The sequence below is a fragment of the Molothrus aeneus genome, chromosome 4 (assembly GCF_037042795.1).
Source record: "Molothrus aeneus isolate 106 chromosome 4, BPBGC_Maene_1.0, whole genome shotgun sequence".
NCBI classification, from domain to species: domain Eukaryota; kingdom Metazoa; phylum Chordata; class Aves; order Passeriformes; family Icteridae; genus Molothrus; species Molothrus aeneus.
In genome coordinates, this window is record NC_089649.1 from 45,531,519 (window position 1) to 45,555,050 (window position 23,532).

Below are 23,532 nucleotides of genomic sequence, written 5' to 3' on the forward strand. Positions count from 1 at the left end.
CCACCTCCTGGGCCCGAGGGGAAGGACACACGGGGACCGAGACGAGTGAACTGTGAGAGTGAGGGGAAGAACCCTGCCCTTCGCCCGAGCCACCTGTATTTGTTTTTAGCCCCTTTCCCATGTCTGCATACAGCGGGGAAGGCTTTGGCGCGCTCGCTGTGCCCCTCTCTCTCTCTCCCCCCCTTCCCTCAGGAAGCAATGGCGCATAGCTCTGACGGAGCAGGCGCTGCTGGTGCGTACCCAAACGGCGCGACGGCCACTGGCCAATGAGAGCGCGACATTACCGCGTCCCGCCAATCGGAGGCGCCGCCGCTGGCGGGCTGGGGCGGGCCAGGAGGGCACCGGGAAGTGCCGCGGGCGGGGATCCCGAGGAGCGCTGGGAGCCGCCGGTCTGTGTCCGTCCCGTGTCGGTCCCGTGTGGAAATGGGGTAACCTGAAAGAGGAGAGTGGGGGCCAAAGCCTGGATTCGTCCGGTCACCGGTCCGGCCTTGGCGGGAGGGCTCGCGGGGCAGAAACGGGCACCAGCACGAGCAGTGCCCCAAAAGTTCGCGTGTTGAGGGTTTCTGCTAGTGAAGGAAGGATTCGTATTTCACAATTCTATTGAAAGAGTTACTAATTAATTAAGCTGTGTTAATGAATTTATCAATTCAGTGATGCCCAGCTTTAAAAATAAAGTTGTAGCGGTGAGGAACAAACTACCTCAGTACAAGTCAAGAATCCAGCTTTGCACCTTTTGCAGTCTGAGGCGTGGTAGAGCTGTGTATTCTCTGCCATGGATCTTATTTTTTTCCTTCTTTTCTGGTGGTGTTCTGTGTGCCTTTGTAGTCCGACTGAAGCGTTAAAGTGAGACGGTGCCTGGTGTGTGGTTCTTGCATGTGAAAAATGCGTATTTTATGATTGGCTTTTCGCAAATATTAAAATGCATATTATATGTGTTGTGTTAGAAAGTAATGCTGTATTCTCTTAAGTAGTGTGTTAAATATAGTTTTAGGTTATAAAAAATGTTAAAATAGAAACTATGCTATGTATGATACTTTTTTAAAGAAAGGACTTGCAGCAAAATAGCAGCCACAGAACACCTAAATCTTTCAGAGAAAAAGAATTTATTGCCCTCTTATCAGAAGAAACGAACTTCTTCCCGCCTTGAAGGCGCTGTTGGGATTCAGAGGAAGAAGTTGACGATGACCAGACCGAATCCTGTATTTGAATGGAATTTATGCATCATGTATGAAATGTATGAATATGCAACATGTTTTTAAGGGTTAATCCTCTGTTAACGTGTGTCCTTTTTCAGGCTCATGCTGCCCAGAAAAAGTTACCCGGACATCCCTAACTCTTTGTTGTCTCATATTGTCCTAATTCAAATTGTCCAAATTATTATTCTTCTAATTGCATTGCTATTCTTATAACCATTTTATTACTATTAAACTTTTAACATTTCAAAAACGCGTGATTTTTGCCCTTGCAGGAGCGGGGCGCTGCGGGCGCGATGAGGCTGGCGGAGCTGGTGGCGCGGGCGGCCGGGCTGCACCGGGACCGGGCGGCGGTGTGCTTCCATGGGGGCCGCGGGCAGCCCCCGGCCCAGCGCACCTACGCCGCCCTGCTGGGGCTCGCCCTGGAGCTGACAGCTTTCCTTCAGAAGCACTGTGACCTACGAGGCAGATGGGAAATAGGCCTTTACTGCTATCCAGGAATAAACCTGCCCTCTTGGATCTTAGGGTAATGGCTTGAATGCTTGCACTTTTGTGTTGGTTTTTTAAGGGTTATCTCTGTTAAAGCAAATTTTGCAGTTTGTTTATATTTTTAACAACAACAAAAATGTTGTTGTAATAGCGTAGTAGTGCCACCCCAGTGCTGGAGTCTTGCATCATTTAGGGAGAAAGATGGAAATATGACAATCTTTTGAAAAGCCATTGCTGAAATATTTCTGAATCTTAAGCCTTAAGGCTGTAAACTGTCTGTAACTGCATCCTTTCTTTAAAAGTGATTTAACATGTTTATAGAAATACGAAAAAATTAATGACCAGCATATTTATTCTGCTTGTTTAAAACTGGAAGTGATCTGACAGAAAACATCTATTGAGAAAAGGACTGTGCAGGTTTTTTTAATGAATGGTCTTGCTGGCTATAAAAAGAAGGATGTTTTGAATGCAAATTCCATGTTTTAAGGTAAATAAACATACATTTAATATTCCATTACAAATATTACGGAAAGAAGTAATAGGCATTGTAACACTAAAGTGGTGTTAATTAACTGATAGCTAGGAAGTTGAAATGCTTGTGATCTCAACCCTTATGATAATCCATTAATTTTTAAAATCTTGCTTCTGCTGATTTTAGAAATGTCTAATTTCTATGTATCCTTTATATAGGTATCTTTTGTATTCCTAGCATTTATGATGGAATAGACAATCAAAGGATCACAAGCCTATATTTTTTCAGCTGATGAATACAGCAGCAGTTGTGCTTCCTAGGGGCATGGCCTGCGTTGGTATCTTCCTGTTGTTCACACCTCATGTAAAATACAGAATGGCAGCAGAAGAGGTACCACAGTGGAGGATAAGGATTTCAGTGAGAGGTACCACAGTGGAGGATAAGGATTTCAGTGGAGTGAGAAAGCAGTGTAATCATAAACCTCCCACAAGCACTGAGGAACTTTCTCACCAGTCAGGAAAGCTTCTGCCCCAGTGCAGCAGGTTGCTCTGACATGTTGTGCAGGCACATCTCAGGAGGTGTTCAGAACCTGACTGTACAAAGACCTGAACAACCTGGTCTGCTGTCACAGCTGGCTCTGCCTGAGCAGGAGGTCGCACTGATGTCCCTTGCTGTCTGATTTGTCCTGTATCCCAGTGAACTGAGTGTAACAGTTTTCTATTGCTGTGTGAGGAGATTGGATGTGCTGGGGCTCTTTGATTCGTAACGCTGTGTGACGCAGGGCAGGCTGAAGCGCTTACCGGCACAGGAGCTGTAGGAGCATCGGGATGCTGCCCTTGCCACGTCTCCCTTCCAGACCTTGGTGCTACTGCAGTGACAAACCTCTTGCACAGACAGGAAGTATAATAAATAAATTGTACCTACAGTACAGGACATACTGGGTTCTGTACAGTACAGAACCCAACAGCAGAGCAGATGTGAGGAGTTTTGGGGGTGGTTCAGCGCTTGTGGCTCTCCAGGAGCGCCACTGGAGGGTGCGGGGCAGGGACCAGGAGCGCCAGGACTTGGAGCTCCTCCGCCTGCCTTGTAGGAAAGACATCCCAGGGCCTGCTTAGATTTTCTTAGGCTGCATTCTTTGCACTCATAGGAAAGTGTTTTCAGCCTGTGGGGTTTTGTTGCTTTTTAGAATACGTTTATATGTGTTGTATGTGGGTAAATGGAAAGGTTCTATTTCTGTTTCTAGTCAATATCAGAAGGTTTTAGAATGTGATGCTGTTGATGTCAGTGATACCTTTTGTCATCACTGACTTGCTTGGCCTGAAATAATATTGAATGTTTTCATCTAGCTTTAGTCTTTTCCCTTGCTGTAAAAGACCAAAAAGCAACACTGATTTTCATCTTACTTTGTTACCAACAAGATCTTTAAAAGTCATGTTATAACTATATTCTCTAGCTCAGGCAACTATGAAGGTAATAAAAGAAATTTTAGCAAAATCTAAGAGGATTTTCTTATTTTTTTAAATTGTTTTAAAACATTTGTCTTTTATTAGAATCCTTCAAGTTCCAGCTGCCTATGCACCTATTGATCCAGATGCACCACCAACCATATCTTCTTACTTCATGAAGAAAAGCAACCTGCAGTATGTTCTTGTTGAGAATGACAAAATAAATGTAAGTGTTCAGGCTTCTATAGGACTCATTAAAAGGCAATTTAGACATATAGATATGCAAATTGAATTCTGTTTTAATTAGCTTGGATGGAGTGCTTTTGTTTTTTCATGGCAAAAGGTTGTCTTTCTTATTCAGAAAGGAACATCTTTAAAATCAAAAGTACAAAATATTTCTCTGTTCTTCAAAATAATTGCCTTCTTTCCTGTTACACTGTTGTTCAGGCAACCTTGTTGGGCACTAATATTGGAAGACTTTTCCAGACTTGTTTCTTTATATATCAATGCTAAGAGTTGGAAATCTGCAGTAGTTAAAAAAGCTCCTGCATTTAATACTTGGGTTTCTCTTTGTCTAACTCATCCCAAATCTTACACCCTCACTCATTACAAAGGGAATAGACAAGTTGCAATTCAGATTCCTTGGTCTTCTGCAGTGGTTTTTTTTTTTATATTTTCCATTTCCTTTTTCCATTTGCTCAGATAACTGTTTATTTTGCATTTATGAAGTGTGCATTCACTCATAGTTAATTTGTAGAAATACATGAGCTTATAACTGTCTGACGTGTGTCCTCCTAGAGTAGAGGTATGAAAAATCAGAATTGTTTGTATGAAATGCTGGCTTTTGTTTCATTGCATGCATGAAATAACAACAGTGCCTTCTGAGTTCCACTTTTTGAATTGTTCATTTTCTCTTGCAGAAATTCCAAATGTCCCATGCTGGTTGGTTTTACCACAATTCCTCTGCCATAGAACATATTGGTTTAACTCTCTTCCAAATGAGCTCAAGCAACACTGATTTCAGTTCAGAAGTAGACAATGTGAAAAGTAGATGTGAACCTTCCAAAGCTGTGGGTAACTCACAGCCAGGAGTTTGCCCAAGCCAAACCAAAGTAAAAACGTCAGAAGCAGGATACATGGACGCTGGCCAGAAAGACACTGTAGCATATGTCTTGCATACATCAGGAACTACAGGGATCCCCAAAATAGTCAGAGTGCCTCATAAATGTATAGTGCCTAATATTCAGCATCTTAAGTAAGTAAGTGTGGTTTTCAGTTTTCATTTCAAATGCTTTTACAAATTTTAGGATTTTTGTGTAATACTTCAGAGGAGTGTACATAGGGTTTTTGCTGACATGGCTTCACTTCTTCCTCCTTATCCACCTTTGTGGGTTTTTTGCTTTTATTTCCAAGTAGACTCATATAACAGTTTGTTTCTCTATCAGTATTATACTTAAATGGTGCTTTGCCTTTGGTTTTGGGGGCTGTGTTTCAAATAGTACACTGTTGCTCTAAGTTTTGTACCATCATCTGTCTTGTGGTTTAAAAGAAATAGAAAATAAAATTAATCATTTGTTCACAGTTATAGTTACTGTGTTCTGTAGTTCTTAATTCATAATTCTTTTTTAGATTAGCCAGATATCTTCTCTTTCATTTCATATTAAATAAATTATTATGGAAAATACAATATTTTTCCTGTCTTGTCTTTTCCTTTCTTCTTCTTTGCTTTTTCTTCTTTTATATTTATCCTTTTTTAATGAGCATCTGCTACTCAAAATATGCCTTTCTGAGAACTCTATTGGTGTTGGTGGGTATCTTCATAAAGCACATCATTAGTGAAATCAACAATTACAGTCCAGGAGCTCTTGCTCAAATTACATGTCTATATATTCAGAGCCTTTAAGATCTGAGCTTGGCTAATGCATTTCTTTCATGCTTTCATTCTTTTAGTTGGGAAGGGTTTTTTCACTGCATGCATCAGATTTGTAATTCCTTGCTTTCTTGTTTTAGATCCATATTTGAGATCACACAGGATGATGTGCTGTTCCTGGCATCTCCTCTCACATTTGACCCGTCTGTGGTTGAATTGTTCATGGCTCTGACAAGTGGAGCCTCTATTCTTATCATACCAAACACCATTAAAATGATGCCTGTGGAGCTCTCTGCTGCTCTGTTTCACCACCACCACGTGACAGTGTTGCAGGTAGGCAAAATTATGTGTCTCCAGTGTCTTGCTCCTCACTTTTGCTAATGGGTACCACTTTTTATCAGCCTAGAATCTAGTGTTAATAGGACAGGAGTGTTCTTGCTCAAAGGCAATATAGCTATCCTTTTTGTTGTAGACAAACAGCTGTTAGCTGTCTAGAAAATTACCATTTGATCAAAACCTCAGACATTTTGTGATAGAAAACATTGAGCTGAAGATTATTTAAAAAACCTTTACTTATTAAGAATTAAATGAATTATTCTGTTAATTAAACTTTTTGTTCTGAAGAACCTGGTAATAGAGTAAACTGTTAAAGACATTTTAAGCACTTTTTACTGGGCTTGATCTTGGAGTATTTAGTCATAAACAAGTTTTAATGTTAGTTTTTATGCTAACAGTACAACTAAACCTGTTATAGGGTTGTAATAGGGTGGTAAAATGTTTGTCATTTTTACAATAATGAGAACAAGGTAATAATTGATTTCAGAGCAATACTTACTGTTTTCGTGTCACCTGCTTATATGAGGCTACATCCATCTCTTATGTCCTAAAATAGATCATCTCCTATATGATTTCAATTTTAACAGTTTTAAAGTTTGCAAAATTTACTTGAAGCATCCAGCATGGCTGAATAAGCCTGGCCTGTACCTGTAGTCCTGTCCTGTTTCTCTTGTCCTGTCACTTGCTACGTGGGAGAAGAGACCAACCCCTGTCTGTCTACATCCTCCTTTCAGGCAGTTGTAAAGAGCAAAAAGGTCACCCCTGAGTGTCCTTTTCTCCAGGCTAAACACCCCCAGCTCCCTCAGCTGCTCCTTATAGGATTTGTTTTCCAGACCCTGTTCCATTCCCCCTTTTTTTTTTTTGTAACAATGGTGGTAGTTGAGATTGTAGGGTTTAAATTTAAGATAAATGAGTAGTTGGCTGAAGATTCCACAGCAGGAAAAAATCCATTAGTTACAAATCTTTTGTAACTATTCTCTGCTCTTATTTTTATTTGTTAGGATTGCTATAAATGGTGTAGATGATCCTATGATACACAAGTTTCATGTACAGTTTAGCTCATTTGCTTTTAGGAGAAAAATTTCTAAGATATTGCTCTCTATGAGCAAGACTTTTAAGACTTTTTAAGTCTTTTAAGACTTTTAAAGATATATTTGTTAAAAATGTTAAGCAATAATAGAGAAGGGCAGAATTTCACGAATGAACATTTTTGAAAAGACTTTCTTAGAAAGTTTTATTTGTTTTTGTGGGGGTTTTTTTTGCCACTGTCCTAATCTCTGAAGGAGGGGCTTCTCAGCTGAATTATTTACAAAAATGTTCTCCTTACAGCTTAACTGATGGATGAGTAATTTTATGATATTTCTTAAAAAATAGAAAGACATTACCTCTCCCCATTGAATTTTTTGAGCAGACTGGAGAAATCCAAAAATAATTATGAGGGATGGAAGAGTATGCATTTTTCCCTTGTTTTGTTGCTAAAATTTCACTAATGTTAAAATTATTGATTGAAAAAAGATGGTCTTCATCTATTACTAGAAAAAAAAGAACCTGGTAAGAAATAATCCCATTAATTTTCCAGTTCTCTTACTAGAAAAGTAGGCAAGAATGAGAGTGAAATGTGCCTGGTAAAATGATTTACTGTTTTTTTCCTTTCAGTGAAAGATCTCTACATCACCAATAGTTTTCTAGAAATAGTTGTTTAAGGAAACTGGTTTGAGTTTGGAGGATTTGGGTTTTGTATCTTTTCTCCCTGCTTATTTTAGTGAAAGCTTTGAGAAAAACCCATTCCCATAAACTGTTCTATTTGCATAAATCAAGGACAACCCAGAATCTGACATCCTAGGAATTTTTAGCATTATATAAGTTCTTTAAATTTTCTGTATGCACATTAATCATATATTTTTGCTGTAACATTCTGGAATGAAGGGAAAAAAGGCTCAGACAATAACATAGAGAGAATACTGTGTTGCTTTCTGTTTCCAAGTAATTAACAACAGAACTAATGTGCATACACTTGAGGTAATAACTGAGACACAAAAGAGAACCTATAACACACCTGAGTAAAGAAGAAGCTTTGCAGAAGAACATAGATTTATGCTGATAGTGTTCATTAAAGGCCTTATAAGAAACAAAATCTCACAAAACACCATTGTGATGGCTGGTACGTAGATGTTTAAAAGTACATAATACAGCTGTATACCAGAAAGGTACACAGACACTGATAAACTGTAACAGGTCTTTCTCTTTTTTTTAAAAATATGTATCATTCAGGCAACACCAACACTTCTCAGGAGGTTTGGAGCTCACGTTATTAAATCAAGAGTGTTGTCTGCAAATACTTCACTTCGTGTCTTAGCCCTTGGTGGTGAAGCATTTCCTGCACTGAGTCTCTTGAAAAGTTGGAAGCACAAGGAGAACAAAACAAGCATTTTTAATCTCTATGGTATTACTGAAGTGTCAAGCTGGGCCACTTGCTACAAGATTCCTGAGGACGTTTTTAGTGCTGATTTTAGGTAGGAAAATTCACTGTTCTCAATGGCTTCGCATGTGAATGATGAAAATTACCAGAAATAGAACCTCAGTCTCCTGTTACCAGGGCTACTGAGTCCTCATGAGTGTTTATACTGGTAGAAGTTACATTTGGGTGTATGTAGAAACAGAATAATCCATTGTCTCATGAGCCACTACAGCCCCCACTCTCCTATTTTAGTAGTGTGGGTGACAGAAATTTGTCCAAAGTGGCTCACCCAAGGTTTCACAGTAATTTAAACTTCAAGAAGTACTTGCTTTTCATCATTTATCACTCTGTCATATTTCACTCCGTTTCTGACTTGTTTGGCATTTTTTCTTCATGTTATTTTATAGAGTCATGAAAGGTACTTCCCATTATCTCACTGTTTAATTTTCTCTCTGAAATGTGTGATTATTCCATGCCATAATAATTATACATGCAGTTTGAGTTAAATGTGTCCGACAAAAAGGGATGGTTTGCACAAATGATGTGATGTATTAACCTGGTGCTTAAACCCTTGAAGACTAAAAATGGTGGATTGTCATGAAGTGTTCTTACATTCTCATGTAAAACTAATTTTCTCTGAGTTCAAACAAAAAATGTAATACTTTAAAATAGAAATTGAACTGGAATCCATGCCAAAGTTATTTAAAGTTGCTTTAAGTTTTAAGTTTTGCTTTACTGAAGAAAATGTATTATTCTATATTCTCACTCAGAAATAGCTTCTATATTCAATAAATGAGGTCCTGCAACTGCTTGAAGAGGCTGAAGAATGAAGGGAAAGGAAGGAGTTGGTCAGAGAAGTCTATAATAGATACATGACATTGAAATGACAGTTTCTTGTATTTCAGTCTTTTCTGAACTGAATGTTTTCTAAATCTTTTTTTGAACTTTTCTTAACTGTACTTATTAAAGTAGAGTAAAAACTCAAATTAGGCAGGGAAAAATGAGTTAGAAAGCAGTTCCACATGCTTAAATTGGTTGACTTGATGGATGTTTCAATCTGGGAGACTTAAAAGTTGACTGAAATGATTTGGGTTCTCTCAGGGTATTTCAGGGTCTATTCAGGCCTTACTTGCTATAGTTCTGTGGAGTCTTCTGGTATATATCAGTGACACCCATGCACACTGATAAAGTTTTTTAATTTTTAATAAATTGATATCTTTTTAAAGAATAAGCATTTGTAGAAAGAATTCCCAAGTATCTATCTTTGCTCTAATGCCAGTCTTTTAAAAATCTACATGATACCAGGTTTCTGGGGCAGTTGTTTTGTGTTCAGAAGAGAAAGACTTCTACTATTTCTCTCTAATATATTTAGAACAGATTTTCCTGTACCTTTGGGATCGCCGCTCCTTGGAACAAAACTTGAGGTCAGAGATGCCAATGGATCTGCAGTTCTTGAAGGCGAGGGACAAATATTTATAGGTTGTTTTATGTTTCTGATTCTTCTAAGAGGCTGTTCTTAATTGATTGAGTTTTAATAATATATTGATTATTTTACTTGATATTTGCCTGTGATATACAGATTACTGTAGCATTTTAAGTTCTGATTGGGCTGGGAACCTTCTGATAGGATTCTAGGTTGTTGGAATGATGAACAGGAAAGTACTATCATTTTATCTGCAGACTATGCCTTTATTATATTGATTTCTTTTTCCCTTCTTGCATTTTGACATTCTCAGCTGAAGTAATTTCTGTGTATTATCTGAATTAACTGCATAGCCAAAACTGCACATTGCAGAAGTTTGGACATCGATAATAATATTTCAATATTTCTTATAATTCATGGTAAAGTTTAAGAGAATTTGATAAAACACTCTCTATAATTTTCATTTACAGTTTGCTATTTTATATATATGACCACAATCCTTTTTTGTCTAGGTGGTGAAGAACGAGTCTGCTTTCTTGATGATGAAATAACTGTGCCACTGGGTACAATGAGAGAAACAGGGGATTTTGTAAGAGTGGAGAATGCAAAGTTGTTCTTCTTGGGTCGGAAGGACAATCAGATTAAACGCCACGGCAAACGTTTTAATATTGAATATCTGCAGCAGGTAAGTGCTCACCTCCACAGAGTACAGCCACTATAAAAAGGCAGATATAAGAAACACACTGTTATCATCAGAAATGGATATTTGCTTGTTCTCAGATGACTTTTAGGAGTCTAAAGGAATTTGGTGGGTGTGTTATAAAGAATCTAGGCACATAATTTAGGGAGGAGTTTGTTCTGAGTTCTTGGGAATCTGTTTTATTGTATGGTTTCTTCCAGAAGAATTGAAAAATGTATAAACATCTGAAAAGTACTGAGTATAGTGATTGTTCTACAAGACTGAGTGTCACATTCCTGGATTATATCTCGTTCATGGCATTTTGGCAAATAATACATATATCTCTGAGTTTATTTTTATGTGAAGTACAACTTTCAGTTACAAAAGAAGCTATTTCATAGGATGTTATGTAGGAATGTGAGAAAAATGCAGTTTTTAAAGGTGTGTGGTTTTTTTCATTGTTTTTTGCTTCTTTTACTCTATTGATGAAATGCATTTCAAAACAAGACTAATGTTTTTTAATTACAGGTTGCTGAAGATCTTTGCCAGGTAGAAGCTTGTGCAGTTACCTGGTACCAACAGGAAAAACTTATCTTGTTTGTTTTACCCAAAGATGATTTTGAAGAGAGAGAAACATTTAAAGAACTCCAGAAGCATCTACCAGCTTATGCAGTGCCTGATGAGATTGTAGTGATTAAAGCTTTGCCTTTAACATCACACGGTAAATGAAGCTATTAAGAACCCTTGCCACTTGTTTTAATTTTTTTATTGACCAAAATCCAGTATCTGATTCATGCTTTTAGAATATGTACATTAGATAAGTAATGCCTAGTAGGAAATAATGGCCATGTATTATTATGTTTTCTTGATGATGTTTCATTTGAGAGTCAAAGAGTAATGGAAAATCAATTTAGTTTTAACACTGCACATTTCTTACCTCATTTGCTCCTGTTGCAGTCTGCAACAGAACCCTCCCTTCTGCTGAGGAAAAAGCAGGCCTTGAGGTGGGATTCTGTGGGAGGGGAAAATTTTCAAAAACCTTACTGGTTTTCATGTAGTTGATCAACTGTGTAAAAAAATGCAGATGCAGTAGAGTCTGAATAAGGAAACACATACAAGAATAGAGGGACTGTTTGGGCAGAGCAAGTTTTGAAAGTGCTAATACTAAGCGAGCAATGAAAAAAAATCGTCCTTTATTTTCTACAAAGGCAAAGTTGATATATCTGAACTGAACAAGATTTACCAGAACCATCTAAACTCCAGAAGGCGTGACAGTAAGCTGAGTGACGCAGAGGAATTGTGGGAAAGATTGCAGTATTTATGGAAGGTAGTATTTTGAGCTGCCTTTTTATCTTTGCAAGTGGATCATTATACATGTGTCAGGAATTAAATAGTTTTAAGAAGTATGACTAATGCAACCAGAACATTCTAGCTGCCTATAGATTTAAGCAGTACAGCTCTATTCTATTCAGTTAATACTTAAATATAGTTCCTCTGCAGTGGCCAAGATATAGTCATTTTTATTTCTCTATCAGACAAAACTGCAGGCTATGAGGTGTAAGCAATCAGCATAGAAAGGATGTAATGTCAGTAGCTTTTTAAATGCTGCTTCACATGCCAAAAGCAGGAATCACTAAAGAAAACAAGGAACTGGGACATGGGAGCTTTGTAAAGAATTAACTGCTGTGTTAGTAGAGTTTCTTATTTCTCAAGATAATTATAAATTGAAGAATCCTTTTTTTAAATAGATGGCGCAGTTGCACAACTGTCTCTTGGACTGCCTGTCTGGATTGTTTCTAAATTTCTGTGCTAAAGCCTTGTTTTTCAAGGTATTGAAATATGATGCCAAGCAGTATTACTTTGTTTCTCAAAGGTGAATTTACAAGTTTCACCTGAAAGTGGGATTAGCTGTGGCCTAGGACTTGAACAAGTAAATGTAGTGTATTTATTTGTCTGTGCCAATCCTTTTCACATTAATGAAGTGATAACCCAGGGGATTAGTTGTGTCCTAGATCCATTATGGACAGCAGAAGGTGGCTTCCAAAACCAAAGGGTTTGGATTTGACATCCAGACTTAATAACAAGGGAGTGTGGTGAGAGGTGACTCAGTTATTGCTGTTTGTTGTAGTAACAATGCCAAATGCAAAATCTTTCATGAACTGAAGGGCTTATAACTTCAAAAGTAGGTAGGTAAGTAGGTTACTTAAATAATTTAGAAGTAAAAAAGAACAGTTTATATAAGCTTTGTTATTAAAATAAAACACCTAAACTGATTTTATCAAAAGACATCTATGTTTTATCTGCAAAGTTGTCATTGATAAATGGTATTGAAAATGGCCAATCAATATATAGTACAATTCCCTTTAATTCTTTACACTGCAGAATTGGCATTGAGCAAGACATTTTGTAGTACAGAATTAGTATCTCCCTACTTCCTCATTCCTCCCCAGTTCTTGTTCTATCAGTCCCTCTGTTGGCACTAACATTTTTCAATGATTTTTTGCAGAGTAGTGAATTTTCTCAGTTGTTCATTTTTAGCATGACTTTAGGTGTTCAGGTGGATTCTACCCCACCTGAGGTTTTATGTGTGTGACATGGTATAACACCTATGGACTGATACCTCTTTCCCTCTTTTTTTCTCTAGTCTGTCCTTGGACTTCCATGTGATTCCACTGGAATTTCTAAAGATGCAGTATTTCTGTACAGTGGTGGAGACTCCCTAAAGGCACTACGATTTTATGAAGAAATTGAGATGTTAGTAGGCAAAGCTCTGCCAGGACTCCTTGAAGTTATTCTCAGCCATTCAATTGAAGAGGTTTACAGACATATTCTTAAAATGCTGTTTGAAGATGAAGAACAATTAATGAATCCTGACAATGTTGTGAAAAGAAAATTAAGAAGGAACAGTGGAGAGCAATTCCATGGAAAATACATTAAACTGACATCTGAAAGAGGTCTTGAGATAGCTTCAGGATTAATTCCATTTATTGCCCTGAACAGAGGAAATCATCTTTTCTCTATGAATTTCACCAAGTCTTCCATGCAGCCCAAAAATACAGTACAGGTAGGAGTGGAACTGCTACAGCAGCCCTCCTCTCTGCATTCCAAGATTCCAGCTGTAATGAAAAGCCATGTGCAAGGGTCTGAACTGGAGAATAGAATTTTAACACTTGAAAACAAGGCAAATAAAAATGACCATTTCTCTGTTCAGCAAATCCGTGCAGAATGTAGTCATTCATCAGTGGCAGAGCTGGCATTGTGCGTGAGGTGGAGGTCAAACACCAGGAAATGTGTTGATGCATCACCACTGGTTATAATACCAGCTAAAGAAGAAGTATCTGCATCTGTGTATATTGGCTCTCACTCCCATGCAATGCAGGCAATTGGTCTAGATCTGGGAGAAATAAAATGGGAGAAGACCCTTGGAGATCGTATTGAGTCTTCTGCCTGTGTATCCAAGTGTGGAAATTTCATTGTTGTTGGTATGTCTTTTGCTTCAGCCTTCATTTTCAATTCTTTTTTCTGCTAAATACAAGATGAATGACAGAGAATCACATTCCTTATCTCTGGTTGTCCTCCATCCATCAACTTCCACATCTGCCTCAGACCTAATTTATTGTAAAATAGAAACAGAAGGAAGAAGTAATTTAAGTTTCATGATAACTAGTGATGGAGCTTATCTAACATAAACACTTGTGGTTTGTTATATCCCGGTTTATTAATAAGGAATAATCAATGGCTACAGTTTCTTTTTTAGTGGCAGATTAAGGTGTGACATTTAAACTTGTTTATGGGATTTTTAGAAAGAAAAATAGTATCGAAAGGTAATAGAGTCTTAAATGTCTTGCTGAATTAATAGAGTTAGAAATTAGTACATGGTACCTCATACTGTTTTTCACAGAGTTTAATTATCTCATTTGACTCTTCTTTCTGGAAATGTAAAGAACACATTTGGATATTTTTTTTTGGTTTTGTCATATCTGTTGTCAGCAGAGTTGCCATTATTTATCTTGCTGTCATCTTTTTAGCTAATATATCTACGTCACTGGTTAGCACAGATGGCCAAGTGGTGACGTGTTTTTAGTGCAACTCTAATGTTGCCATCTTTTTGTTTGTAGTTTGATTGCTGTTCACTCTTGATCATAAAATTGAATATTTCATTAACATGAAGGAGTTTCTATGATGGCAGTTCAGTTTTCAATAGAAAACTTACAAATTTTATTCTTTTAACACCTTTGTTTTCAGAAACAACCTAGACAAAGAGGTAATTTAAAAAATTTCTGTTCTCCCTTTTCAGCAACTCACTGTGTTTTCTACTATTGTTACTGAAAAATTTGATGGAAAGATAGTGAAATAAGTATGTTCTAAATGTAACTTAGAAAAAACACACAGAACAATCATCTTTGACTGTATCAGCAAAACCTTTGAGCTAAAAACACAGGAGGAGCTTTCAAAAATATTTTGAAACTCAACCTTATGAATAATCCTATTTCTTTCCAGCAGTGATGCAACTAACAGCATAAGTCACAGCATAAATGCAAATAATCATTATTCTTTTTTTTCCCCATCATGTTTTATTCCACATAGGTTGTTATGATGGCTTGGTGTATGTGCTTCAAAGCAGTGATGGAGAGATACACTGGACTTTTGTCACAGAAGACACTGTGAAAAGCTCTGCGGTTGTAGACCCTTCCAGTGGACTGGTCTACATTGGATCTCATGACCAACATGTGTATGCTTTGGATATTTATGTAAGAACACTGACTCACTTTTACTTGTAGAACAATAAATATCCAATTTAGACACTATTTATAGTGCACCAGAAGTTCCACTGGTGTTAGTATTCTTAGGAGTCCACAATCACACTTCTGAAAGTTAGGCCTGCTATAAGTGGGGTTAGAATTATGTGACAGTAAACAGTTTTAGTGGTGTTCTCAGTTGTGGTTCTTGTGCTATTAGTCCTGGTTGAAACCAAATATTAAGTTTCTTAATAAGTTCTCCATAGGTGTTTCAGAATAGGGTGTCTAGCTAGAAATAGAACTGTGGTTTTCAATCTTACCTTGTAAATGAGAAGATGGAGGCAGATGGGAAATAAAAGGGGCAGATACTGCATTTTCATTAGCTGAATTTATTTTATTTACTGGAAGAGAAACCAATGGCACACGTGTTGCTTCATGGTGTGTAGATTGTCTTCACTTCTTAACTGGTATTTGCTGAGTAAACACAGTACTTGATAATGTTTGACATTCAAAGGTCTTTGTAAACCTGATGTGCTCCAACTCCAATTGAAAAATTGTTTATTATTCTTTTTTCATGTACTTACAGAAAAAGGTGTGTGTATGGAAGTTACACTGCGAAGGTGGAGCTGTGTTTTCATCTCCTTGTCTAAGTTCTTTTCCACATCATCTCTATGTTGCTACACTAGGAGGAGTATTACTGGCTGTTAACCCTGTATGTACCTTTGCTTATGTGTCTTTCAGCCAAATGTATTTCTGAAGTTAAGATTGCTATTCTAATGAAAGGGGAGATCATCATATGTTACCATGAAATATTTTTGACTCAGGGGCATTATAATGATATACAGGGTTACCATTATACTTCCCACACTTCAGAAATACACCTGGTGATAAGGAGGACTGAACTGACTTGGTTGAATTCACATGCTGACCAAAGGCCAAAGTTGCAGTCAGTTTCTTGTCATTCCTGTATCAGTAACCAGGGAGTGAGAGCAAGTATATAGATTTATTTCCTGTCCCCTCCTCCTTTGGCAGTAGGATTGAAAAAAAAAAAAAAAACTACACAGAAATCATAACAGAATGCAGAAAGAAGCCCCTTCATTCTTCTTACTGTTTCCCTCCCCATATTTAAGAGCTGTCCTTTTAATCTCAGTGTGCAGTTCTGTTCTTTGCACTGGGGAAATGGCATTCTTGATAGATGTGGAGCAATTTCATGGTTTTCTGAGGCATTGTTGGTTTACAGCTGGTCCTGCCTGATAAAAAGGAGCAGGGAGTAGAAGCAGCTGTTACTGTTTCTGTACTCACACAACACAGAGCATCAATCCTAATCACCTTTACCTTCTGCCCACTACAGCTGTCCTCAGTAGTAACCAGTCTGCTATTAGAAAACCAGTGCATGGTTTGGCAGCAAGAGTGGACTGTGCTTAAGAAAAGATATTTTTTTATTCTATAATCCACAGTAAGAGGTAGTTGAGAAACCCACCCAAAAGTGAGTCTCTGCCTTCCTATTTTTGTGAATAATCCTAATTCCTGGGGAATGAGCAAGATACAGTAGGAATGCATTGTGACAGTCATAGATAGTGAGTTGCAACATGTCATAGAGTATCAATGTAACTTGATTGCAAAGTATCTCTGCTTCATTGGTCGTTGTCACATACTGAGCAGATGGGAATGAAATTAAAAACTGAATCTGGCATTTATTAGAAGTACTGCTAATACACTCTTAATTATCATTATTACTTTGCCTATGGTGAGCAAGAAAATTATGTTTTGATCACATTTTTGTTTTGTGTGGGTGTTGTTGTTGTTGTTGTTTTGGTTTGGGGGTTTGGCTTTTTATTCCACACTACATAAGGGCTGGGTCAGGCAGTGATGGAAGGGTTGTTTTGTGCTGTTTCTTACAGTTGTATTAAGCATCAGATTTTCCATGCTCCCACTTACAGGTGATGGGGAGTAAGATTTGGAAAAGCAACCTTGGAAAACCACTCTTCTCCTCTCCTCACTGCAATGAGAATTACATCTGTATTGGGTGTGTGGATGGAAACTTATATTGTTACACTCATTCTGGAGAAAAGGTAAAAGTGTTTTTGGGTTATAATGTCCAGCACAAAACCCTGAATAAGATTTTTTAGGACTGGTTTCTGAGGCTTAATGATTACATGTACCTTTTTGTGAACCATACAGAAGTGCCTGTTGTTAGAGATGAGAAAGTAGAAAAACTGTTTGCCTAGGATAGTCCATGACAAAATCACAAACTCAAGTTGCCTGATGCAGTAAGAGAACTTCTAGTTCAGACCTAGTACCCAAAGTAAATTGTCAAGTTTAGTGTCAGCAAATGAAATTATTTCATTTGGAGCTTTCCAAGCAGGTTTAAGGTGTCTCTTCTGTAAGATGGTTCTTAGTCAGAAGTAAAAGTTTCTTATAATTTTTATGCATTTGTCAAAAAACTGCCAAATCATAATTCTGGTAAAATATGTGTTAGCCTTCACATTGAATTAAGTGTGAGTATTTTTTTAGTTCCTCAGAGATAAATCTAGTTTGTATCTGGTGGTAAACAACTGACACCGTTCATTTGTTAGCCTGAGATGCAGTATTTATAGCAATTCTTGAGCCTTTTCTGATTATAAAATACATGTTAATCCATCCATACACTGCTCTCTGCTTGCAGCAGTGTTGCAGACCTGATACTCTCTTGAGGAGGGATCTGCACGTTGTTAACATAAGCAGAGAAAATCTTTATCCCAAAAGGAATATATGCCTTTCTGGCAAAGAATGACATATTAACAGGATTCTTGATGTTCATTACTAATTGTACGACAGCCCAAGAATATTCTTTTCCCAAATTGGCCATTTTTACGTGGGCCTCACTGAAGGTAGTAACTCTTCCCTCTTCCACATCTATTTTATGAGACTTTTATTGCTTACTCTCTGTGTAAAACCTTATTTATAATTTGACAAAGATTTACTAGACCTCACTGAAATCTAGTATGCTTTTGAAATTAAATGCTCTCCTATCAACAATGAGTCTATTAAAAAATTACAGTTGCTGTAAAACTGATAATGTAAAAAACCTTTGATAATGGGTGGTTATGTTCTTTCTGTAGGTTTGGCAATTTTCCACTAATGGGCCAGTGTTTTCATCTCCATGCCTCTCAAGTTTAACTAAGCAAGAAATATTTTTTGGCTCTCACGACTGCTTTATCTACTGCTGTAACATGGAGGGTAATTTACTGTGGAAATTTGAAGCCACTTCAAGTGTATATGGAACACCATTCGTTTTCCAAAGTGATGACTTAAATAACAAAATTCTCCTGGCAGCAGTATCTACAGATGGCAGAGTGTGGATCCTGAATGCCAAGAGTGGAACAGCAGAAGGAGTAGATAAGCTTCCAGGCGAGGTTTTCTCTTCGCCTGTAGTATGGGGAACAAAGCTTGTTGTTGGCTGTAGAAATGATTATGTTTATTGTCTGGATCTGTATATAGCAGGGAAAAGTAACAGCTAAGATGTTAGGCTGCTTCCTTGTTATTGTTTACCTTTGTAAACTGGGAGCTCACAGGTGCTCTCCGCCCCTCTGCCTATTTTGCTGCAGGCAAGAGATGCTCCTTGCAGGCTTATCAGGTGGGATTTTGCATCAGGCAGTGTCCAGTGATGGAGAGAGGATGGCTGCTCAGCACCTTGCCAGACAGGGGACAAAGTGTGTAAGGTGCCACATTCCACAGCTTGGATAGTAGGCTTATCTCCGAGGGAGGAGTGAATTGCTTTCTCTCAGTCCCTCCTCGCCTGTGCCTGGCTCTTCCTTGCACCAGACTAGTGTTTGTCTGTCTGTCTGTCAAGATTTCTGTGCCAGGCAAGCTAACAAAAGTCCTTTTTTGAATCTAACTTTTAATTTGATTTCTGGAGACAAAGCCTGAATTTCATATACGTGGAAGGAGTGACCTGTTTACTACAGGTCACTACTGTTTGTACAAACAGAATAGATCATCTTTTGTGGACATAGGCCTGTCATGGTTTAATTAATCTAGCATATACCTAAACTCCATTGAAGTCAGTAGGAGTTACCTCTTGTATTCTAAAGTGGAAATAACACTATAAATATTTATTAAATTTCAATGACAGAAACAGTATGAGTTCTAAGATGAAGTGTGCACTGCTCAAATTAACCACTGTCAAATAGATTTTAAAAATATTTGAATGAATACTGTTTACGTTGTTTTCACAAGAACGATTAAGAAAAGGTTGTGTAAATTGGGTTTTGTATTCTTTAACACCTTAGAAAAAAGTACCAGTGGTCTTGGTAATGAAAATCAAATACTTGCAGTGGCAAAAGTACACTTTACTGAGAGCATTTCCTAAGAGTCTTCTGAAAGAAGTGTAGTAGAAACTCTTACCTTACTTGCTCTCATCTACTTTGAATCCTGTGTAGTATGTAGTAGAGTTGTAGCACGGTAAAAGGTTCTATTTGTAAGGCAAACCTGAACTACATGATTAGCAAAATGAGACACAGAGGACATATATCAATGATTAGATAATTTTGACCAGGTTATAGTTTAATAAGATTTAAAATGACAGTATAATAAACAATTGCACTTTAAAACATTTGAAAAATTAAAAAAGTACACAACAAATACCCCACAATTATACATCTTGTAGTTTTTATACATTACTATATGAACATAGAGGTTAATCATATATAACCTTGTCAAAAGAAATGGTATTTTGTGTTTGTATAAGTTACAAAAAATTGAGACAGTATACTACATAGTGGTTTATTCGGTTCTTAAAACATTTTCGTTGTTTTAAACTGGGTAGTAGTGTTTTGGATTTATTTTTACAGAGTTCCAATACTTTATCAGAAATGGCTGCAACAAAGCTAAAGCAAAGTAAAACTTCACTTCATTGGTATTTAGTGCAAATCTTTGTTAATTTAACATGAAATGTTACTGTTGCACATGTACACTTTAGAAATGTTTCCATCTAGTACTGTACATAATACAGTTTCCATTGTTACACTAGATACCTTTATGGTTGGAAAAAATCTCTGCTTTGAAGCTTTAGCTTAGGACCATCCTTAATGAAAGCTCTGTTCTATGTGCTATAAATGGATTGTATTGGAAAATTGCATCCTTATGTCATGCACAATAGCACCGAATTTTGCTATGCTTTTCAGAATACCAGTATCTTTAATCCTGATTTACTTCATCTTCTCTGTATTTTTACCTGGCTCCCCCTCCCAATAAATTATTGTAAAGATGAATTTCAGGCAGTTTAGTTATTACATATCCATACTGCAGGCAAACAAACTTGGAAAAATATAAATTTAACTTTAGGATGCACTAATTCCAGGTGCTAGCAGAGCAAAAGGAATTACAGGCCCAATTCTTTCTTTGAATATTGAAGGCATTAAGGTGGGTGTTTTTCCCAAGCATTTGAGAGCAGCATTGTCTCATTTCTGCTTAAAACATACTACTTATGTTCCTGGTAAAGGTTACTTTAGAGATTTTGGTTTTAAATATGAAACTGAGCAAAACTGATGGCTTAAGACACCCAAGAAAGCCCATCTTGCTGCTGCACATGTACTCGATCTAACACATCCATTGTGTTTGTGCTACTGTAACCATGATACTGAGCCCGTTTTCTGTTGGGTGGGAAAGGCTGTACTTGCCAATGATTCTTGCTGAAACTGGGAACAGAGTGTACAACAGGTTTCATTCTGTTTCCTGTGTAGTTTAAAATGCTGTTTCTCATGCTGCTTACAGCAGTTTGGCTAAAACACTTCCATGAAGCATATGTTGTATCATTCTATAATGTAATTTCTTTTCATGAAAATGTCTCCCTTTATGATGTTGTAGGCTTAAAGGTTCCTTTGAGCCTTATGGTTGTAAGAAGACGACTCAAATTTTTTTAAAGTCCTCCTTGTAAAACAAACTCACTTGATTTATTTAATAGGGTGACATTTTAAAATGCAGGCCTAGAGATTTCTGTGGGATGTTGAGGATAGTGACGTTTTTATTCCATTTATGGACTTTATCCTTTTTTTGTAAGAGGGAGGGGGTTGACATTTCTGTTTTAGTTACGTGAAGTAATAAAGTGTTCAACTGCCACATCAGATACCTGAGATGGGGTAAGTAAACTTCTTCTTGAAGTGTTCTGGCTATATTGGTCAAAGTACAGGAAGTTACCTGAACTGCCTGAAGTTGCATGTGGAGTAAAATCAGGAAGAATGCAGAGTTAAAACTCCTAAAACTCTCACTGACTTACCTCTCAGTTCTCAGTTAACTTCAGTTCTGTCAGTCCTACTCCTGTGGGAACTTCCTGAGACAAATTCTACAGGAATTTGCATTTGCACAGGAGCAGTTTAATTCCACTCAATTGATTTAAAGTTGCAATCCACAATCACTGTCTCTATGCAGCATAAATATGGCCAAGCACAAACAGTGATGCACCCAAATGACTAGAAGAAACAGTGAATCCCTGACTTCTTTCTGAGAGCTTAATGACATTTATTTAAAAATTGTGGCTTTTTAAGTAAGATTAATTGTTTTCTTCTTAGAAGTGAGGGCATATAGATGTAGTGTATTAATCCTATGATGAAAGAAATTACCTCAGCATTTGGATGGTGCCATCACTTATCATTTGCATGTAGAACAGTGTATCCTGAAAGTCTTCCTTAGGGAAAAAGCTTTAAAATAGCAGGCAGAACTGGCAGTTCATACAGTTTAACATGTTTAAATAAATTATGAGTTAAGAGAAGGAAACATGCATCTTTCCTTAATTTCAACAATGAAGTTCTGAAAAAATTTCTGAGATCTCAAACATAGAGATCTAAAATTCCAGAACTGAATACCAACAGAATTTAAGAAGCATCTGAACTCTTATCCTGTTCTGGCCCTTATTATGATACCTGCTAAAATTTACATCCAGTATCTGAGCCCTCTCTAAGTTTTTGAGAGAGTCTGGCTGTGAGATTTTTGCCATGACCTTCTTTAGCTATTTGTCAAAGCAATGGAATATATGACTTGAGTAGACTTTACAGTGAGCTACAGCAAAATGGTAATCAGTTCAGATTTCAGTCCTTCCAATACATGCATTTTCAGTTTTCTCATGTAAAAAGCAGAATAAATAAAAGAAAGCAATTAATAGTCAGCAATAGAGATGTAACTTTACAGTTTACTTTATGATCTGTGGACAGTCACTCCAGGCTTTTGCTTTCCTCTTGGCTAACGCAAGCCAGGCTGGTTCTGTTGACACTGGGTTAGCATCAGGTGTAGAGAATCTCTTGGCCACCTCCTTTGTCACTGGGGTTGGTGGAACAGAATCTGAAATTTCCACTTTTTTATGGGACAGGGAGAGGGAAAAAAATAAACCAACATTAGCTGAATCCTGCACTTTGTTGCAGGATTCTAGAGATTTCACTTTTATGTAACAGTAGATACTTATTTCCAACGCTTTCAGTTAAATCTTACTGTATTAGCAAAATAATCAAGTTAGGAGGAGCTGAGTTTTCCTTTTTCAGAGGTGACGCCAAGTAATCTAAGTCACAAAAATAGGGACAAAATTTTCAGTCCTTGAGATATCCAAAGGAAATATTTCCAATTTGCTAGTGTTCCTCTTTAAATAATCCATTTAAATAATAACATCTACCCCATAGCAAACAATGGGAAATAAAGCTAGGGGTCTTCTCTTTGGTAATGCAGCAGCTGCACACATGTAAACCAAATGTACTCAGTAGTATTCAGATTCCCTCTTCAGTGAAGAAGGTGATCCTATAGCTTCCTGCCTCAATTAACCCTGCCCAAGAGACTGTCCTGAAAAAGAAACCTGCTTCCCCCACTGGCTCTTTGCCACATTTTCTTCCAAGTAGTATAAGACAAACAGCTGTTTCCATAAGGAAATGTGTTTAATAAACAAATTAAATTTCTAAGAAGCAACTTCACAGAGCAGAACCATGGAAGTATTGTAGAGGTCAAGTGGGAAAATAAATTCTGAGACAGTGAATGCCCTTGAAAGCAACCTGAATAGAAATGAATCCTGTCTGAAACATATGGAGTAACTCTAAAAATCTTAGTTACAAAATAACTCCTCACTCATTTCCCCCCCCCCGCCCCCATTTTTTTTTTAAGGGCCAATTTTTTTTTGTTAAATGTTCAGATTCCCCATTACTATTAGTTGCATTTCATTCTGAGGTTTTGAATATGTATAAAAGCTTTAAAATTGTGTAGAAACTTTAAAATTGCATGGATACAAAAAAAAGTTCTGTCTTTCTTTTTAGTGCATCTTTAATCATATATCTTTTATCTGCAAGTAAATGAACAGTAGGAGCAGCAATTTCTGTAGATGGACACTTTGAAAAGGTAATTTTTTTAAATTCCATGGTAACTTAGACTATTTTAAAGGTCCCATACTCTTATCAGTTCCTGTTGTATGTGACAC

The 23,532-nt window shown here is 37.3% G+C and overlaps 2 protein-coding genes across 6 annotated transcripts in view; one reads left to right on the forward strand and one right to left on the reverse strand.

The window, feature by feature from the left end:
* Nucleotides 1-362: 362 nt before the first annotated feature.
* AASDH (aminoadipate-semialdehyde dehydrogenase) lies at nt 363-21,208 on the forward strand. Its single transcript, XM_066548415.1, has 15 exons — nt 363-428; nt 1,469-1,719; nt 3,705-3,825; nt 4,520-4,854; nt 5,610-5,802; nt 8,077-8,318; nt 9,636-9,742; nt 10,199-10,371; nt 10,894-11,086; nt 11,574-11,692; nt 13,010-13,847; nt 14,953-15,116; nt 15,691-15,816; nt 17,045-17,176; nt 18,206-21,208. Exons 2-15 carry the CDS (start codon nt 1,490-1,492, stop codon nt 18,602-18,604), a joined length of 3,372 nt encoding a protein of 1,123 aa, XP_066404512.1. The 5' UTR covers nt 363-428; nt 1,469-1,489; the 3' UTR covers nt 18,605-21,208.
* Nucleotides 19,617-23,532, reverse strand: part of CRACD (capping protein inhibiting regulator of actin dynamics) — a 130,209-nt gene continuing 126,293 nt past the window's right edge. For all 5 annotated transcript variants that reach the window (XM_066548414.1, XM_066548410.1, XM_066548411.1 and 2 more), the window contains one exon: nt 19,617-22,430. In XM_066548414.1, coding sequence (XP_066404511.1) covers nt 22,270-22,430 — 161 coding nt within the window. In that variant the 3' untranslated portion in view covers nt 19,617-22,269. The remainder of the gene's footprint in view (nt 22,431-23,532) is intronic.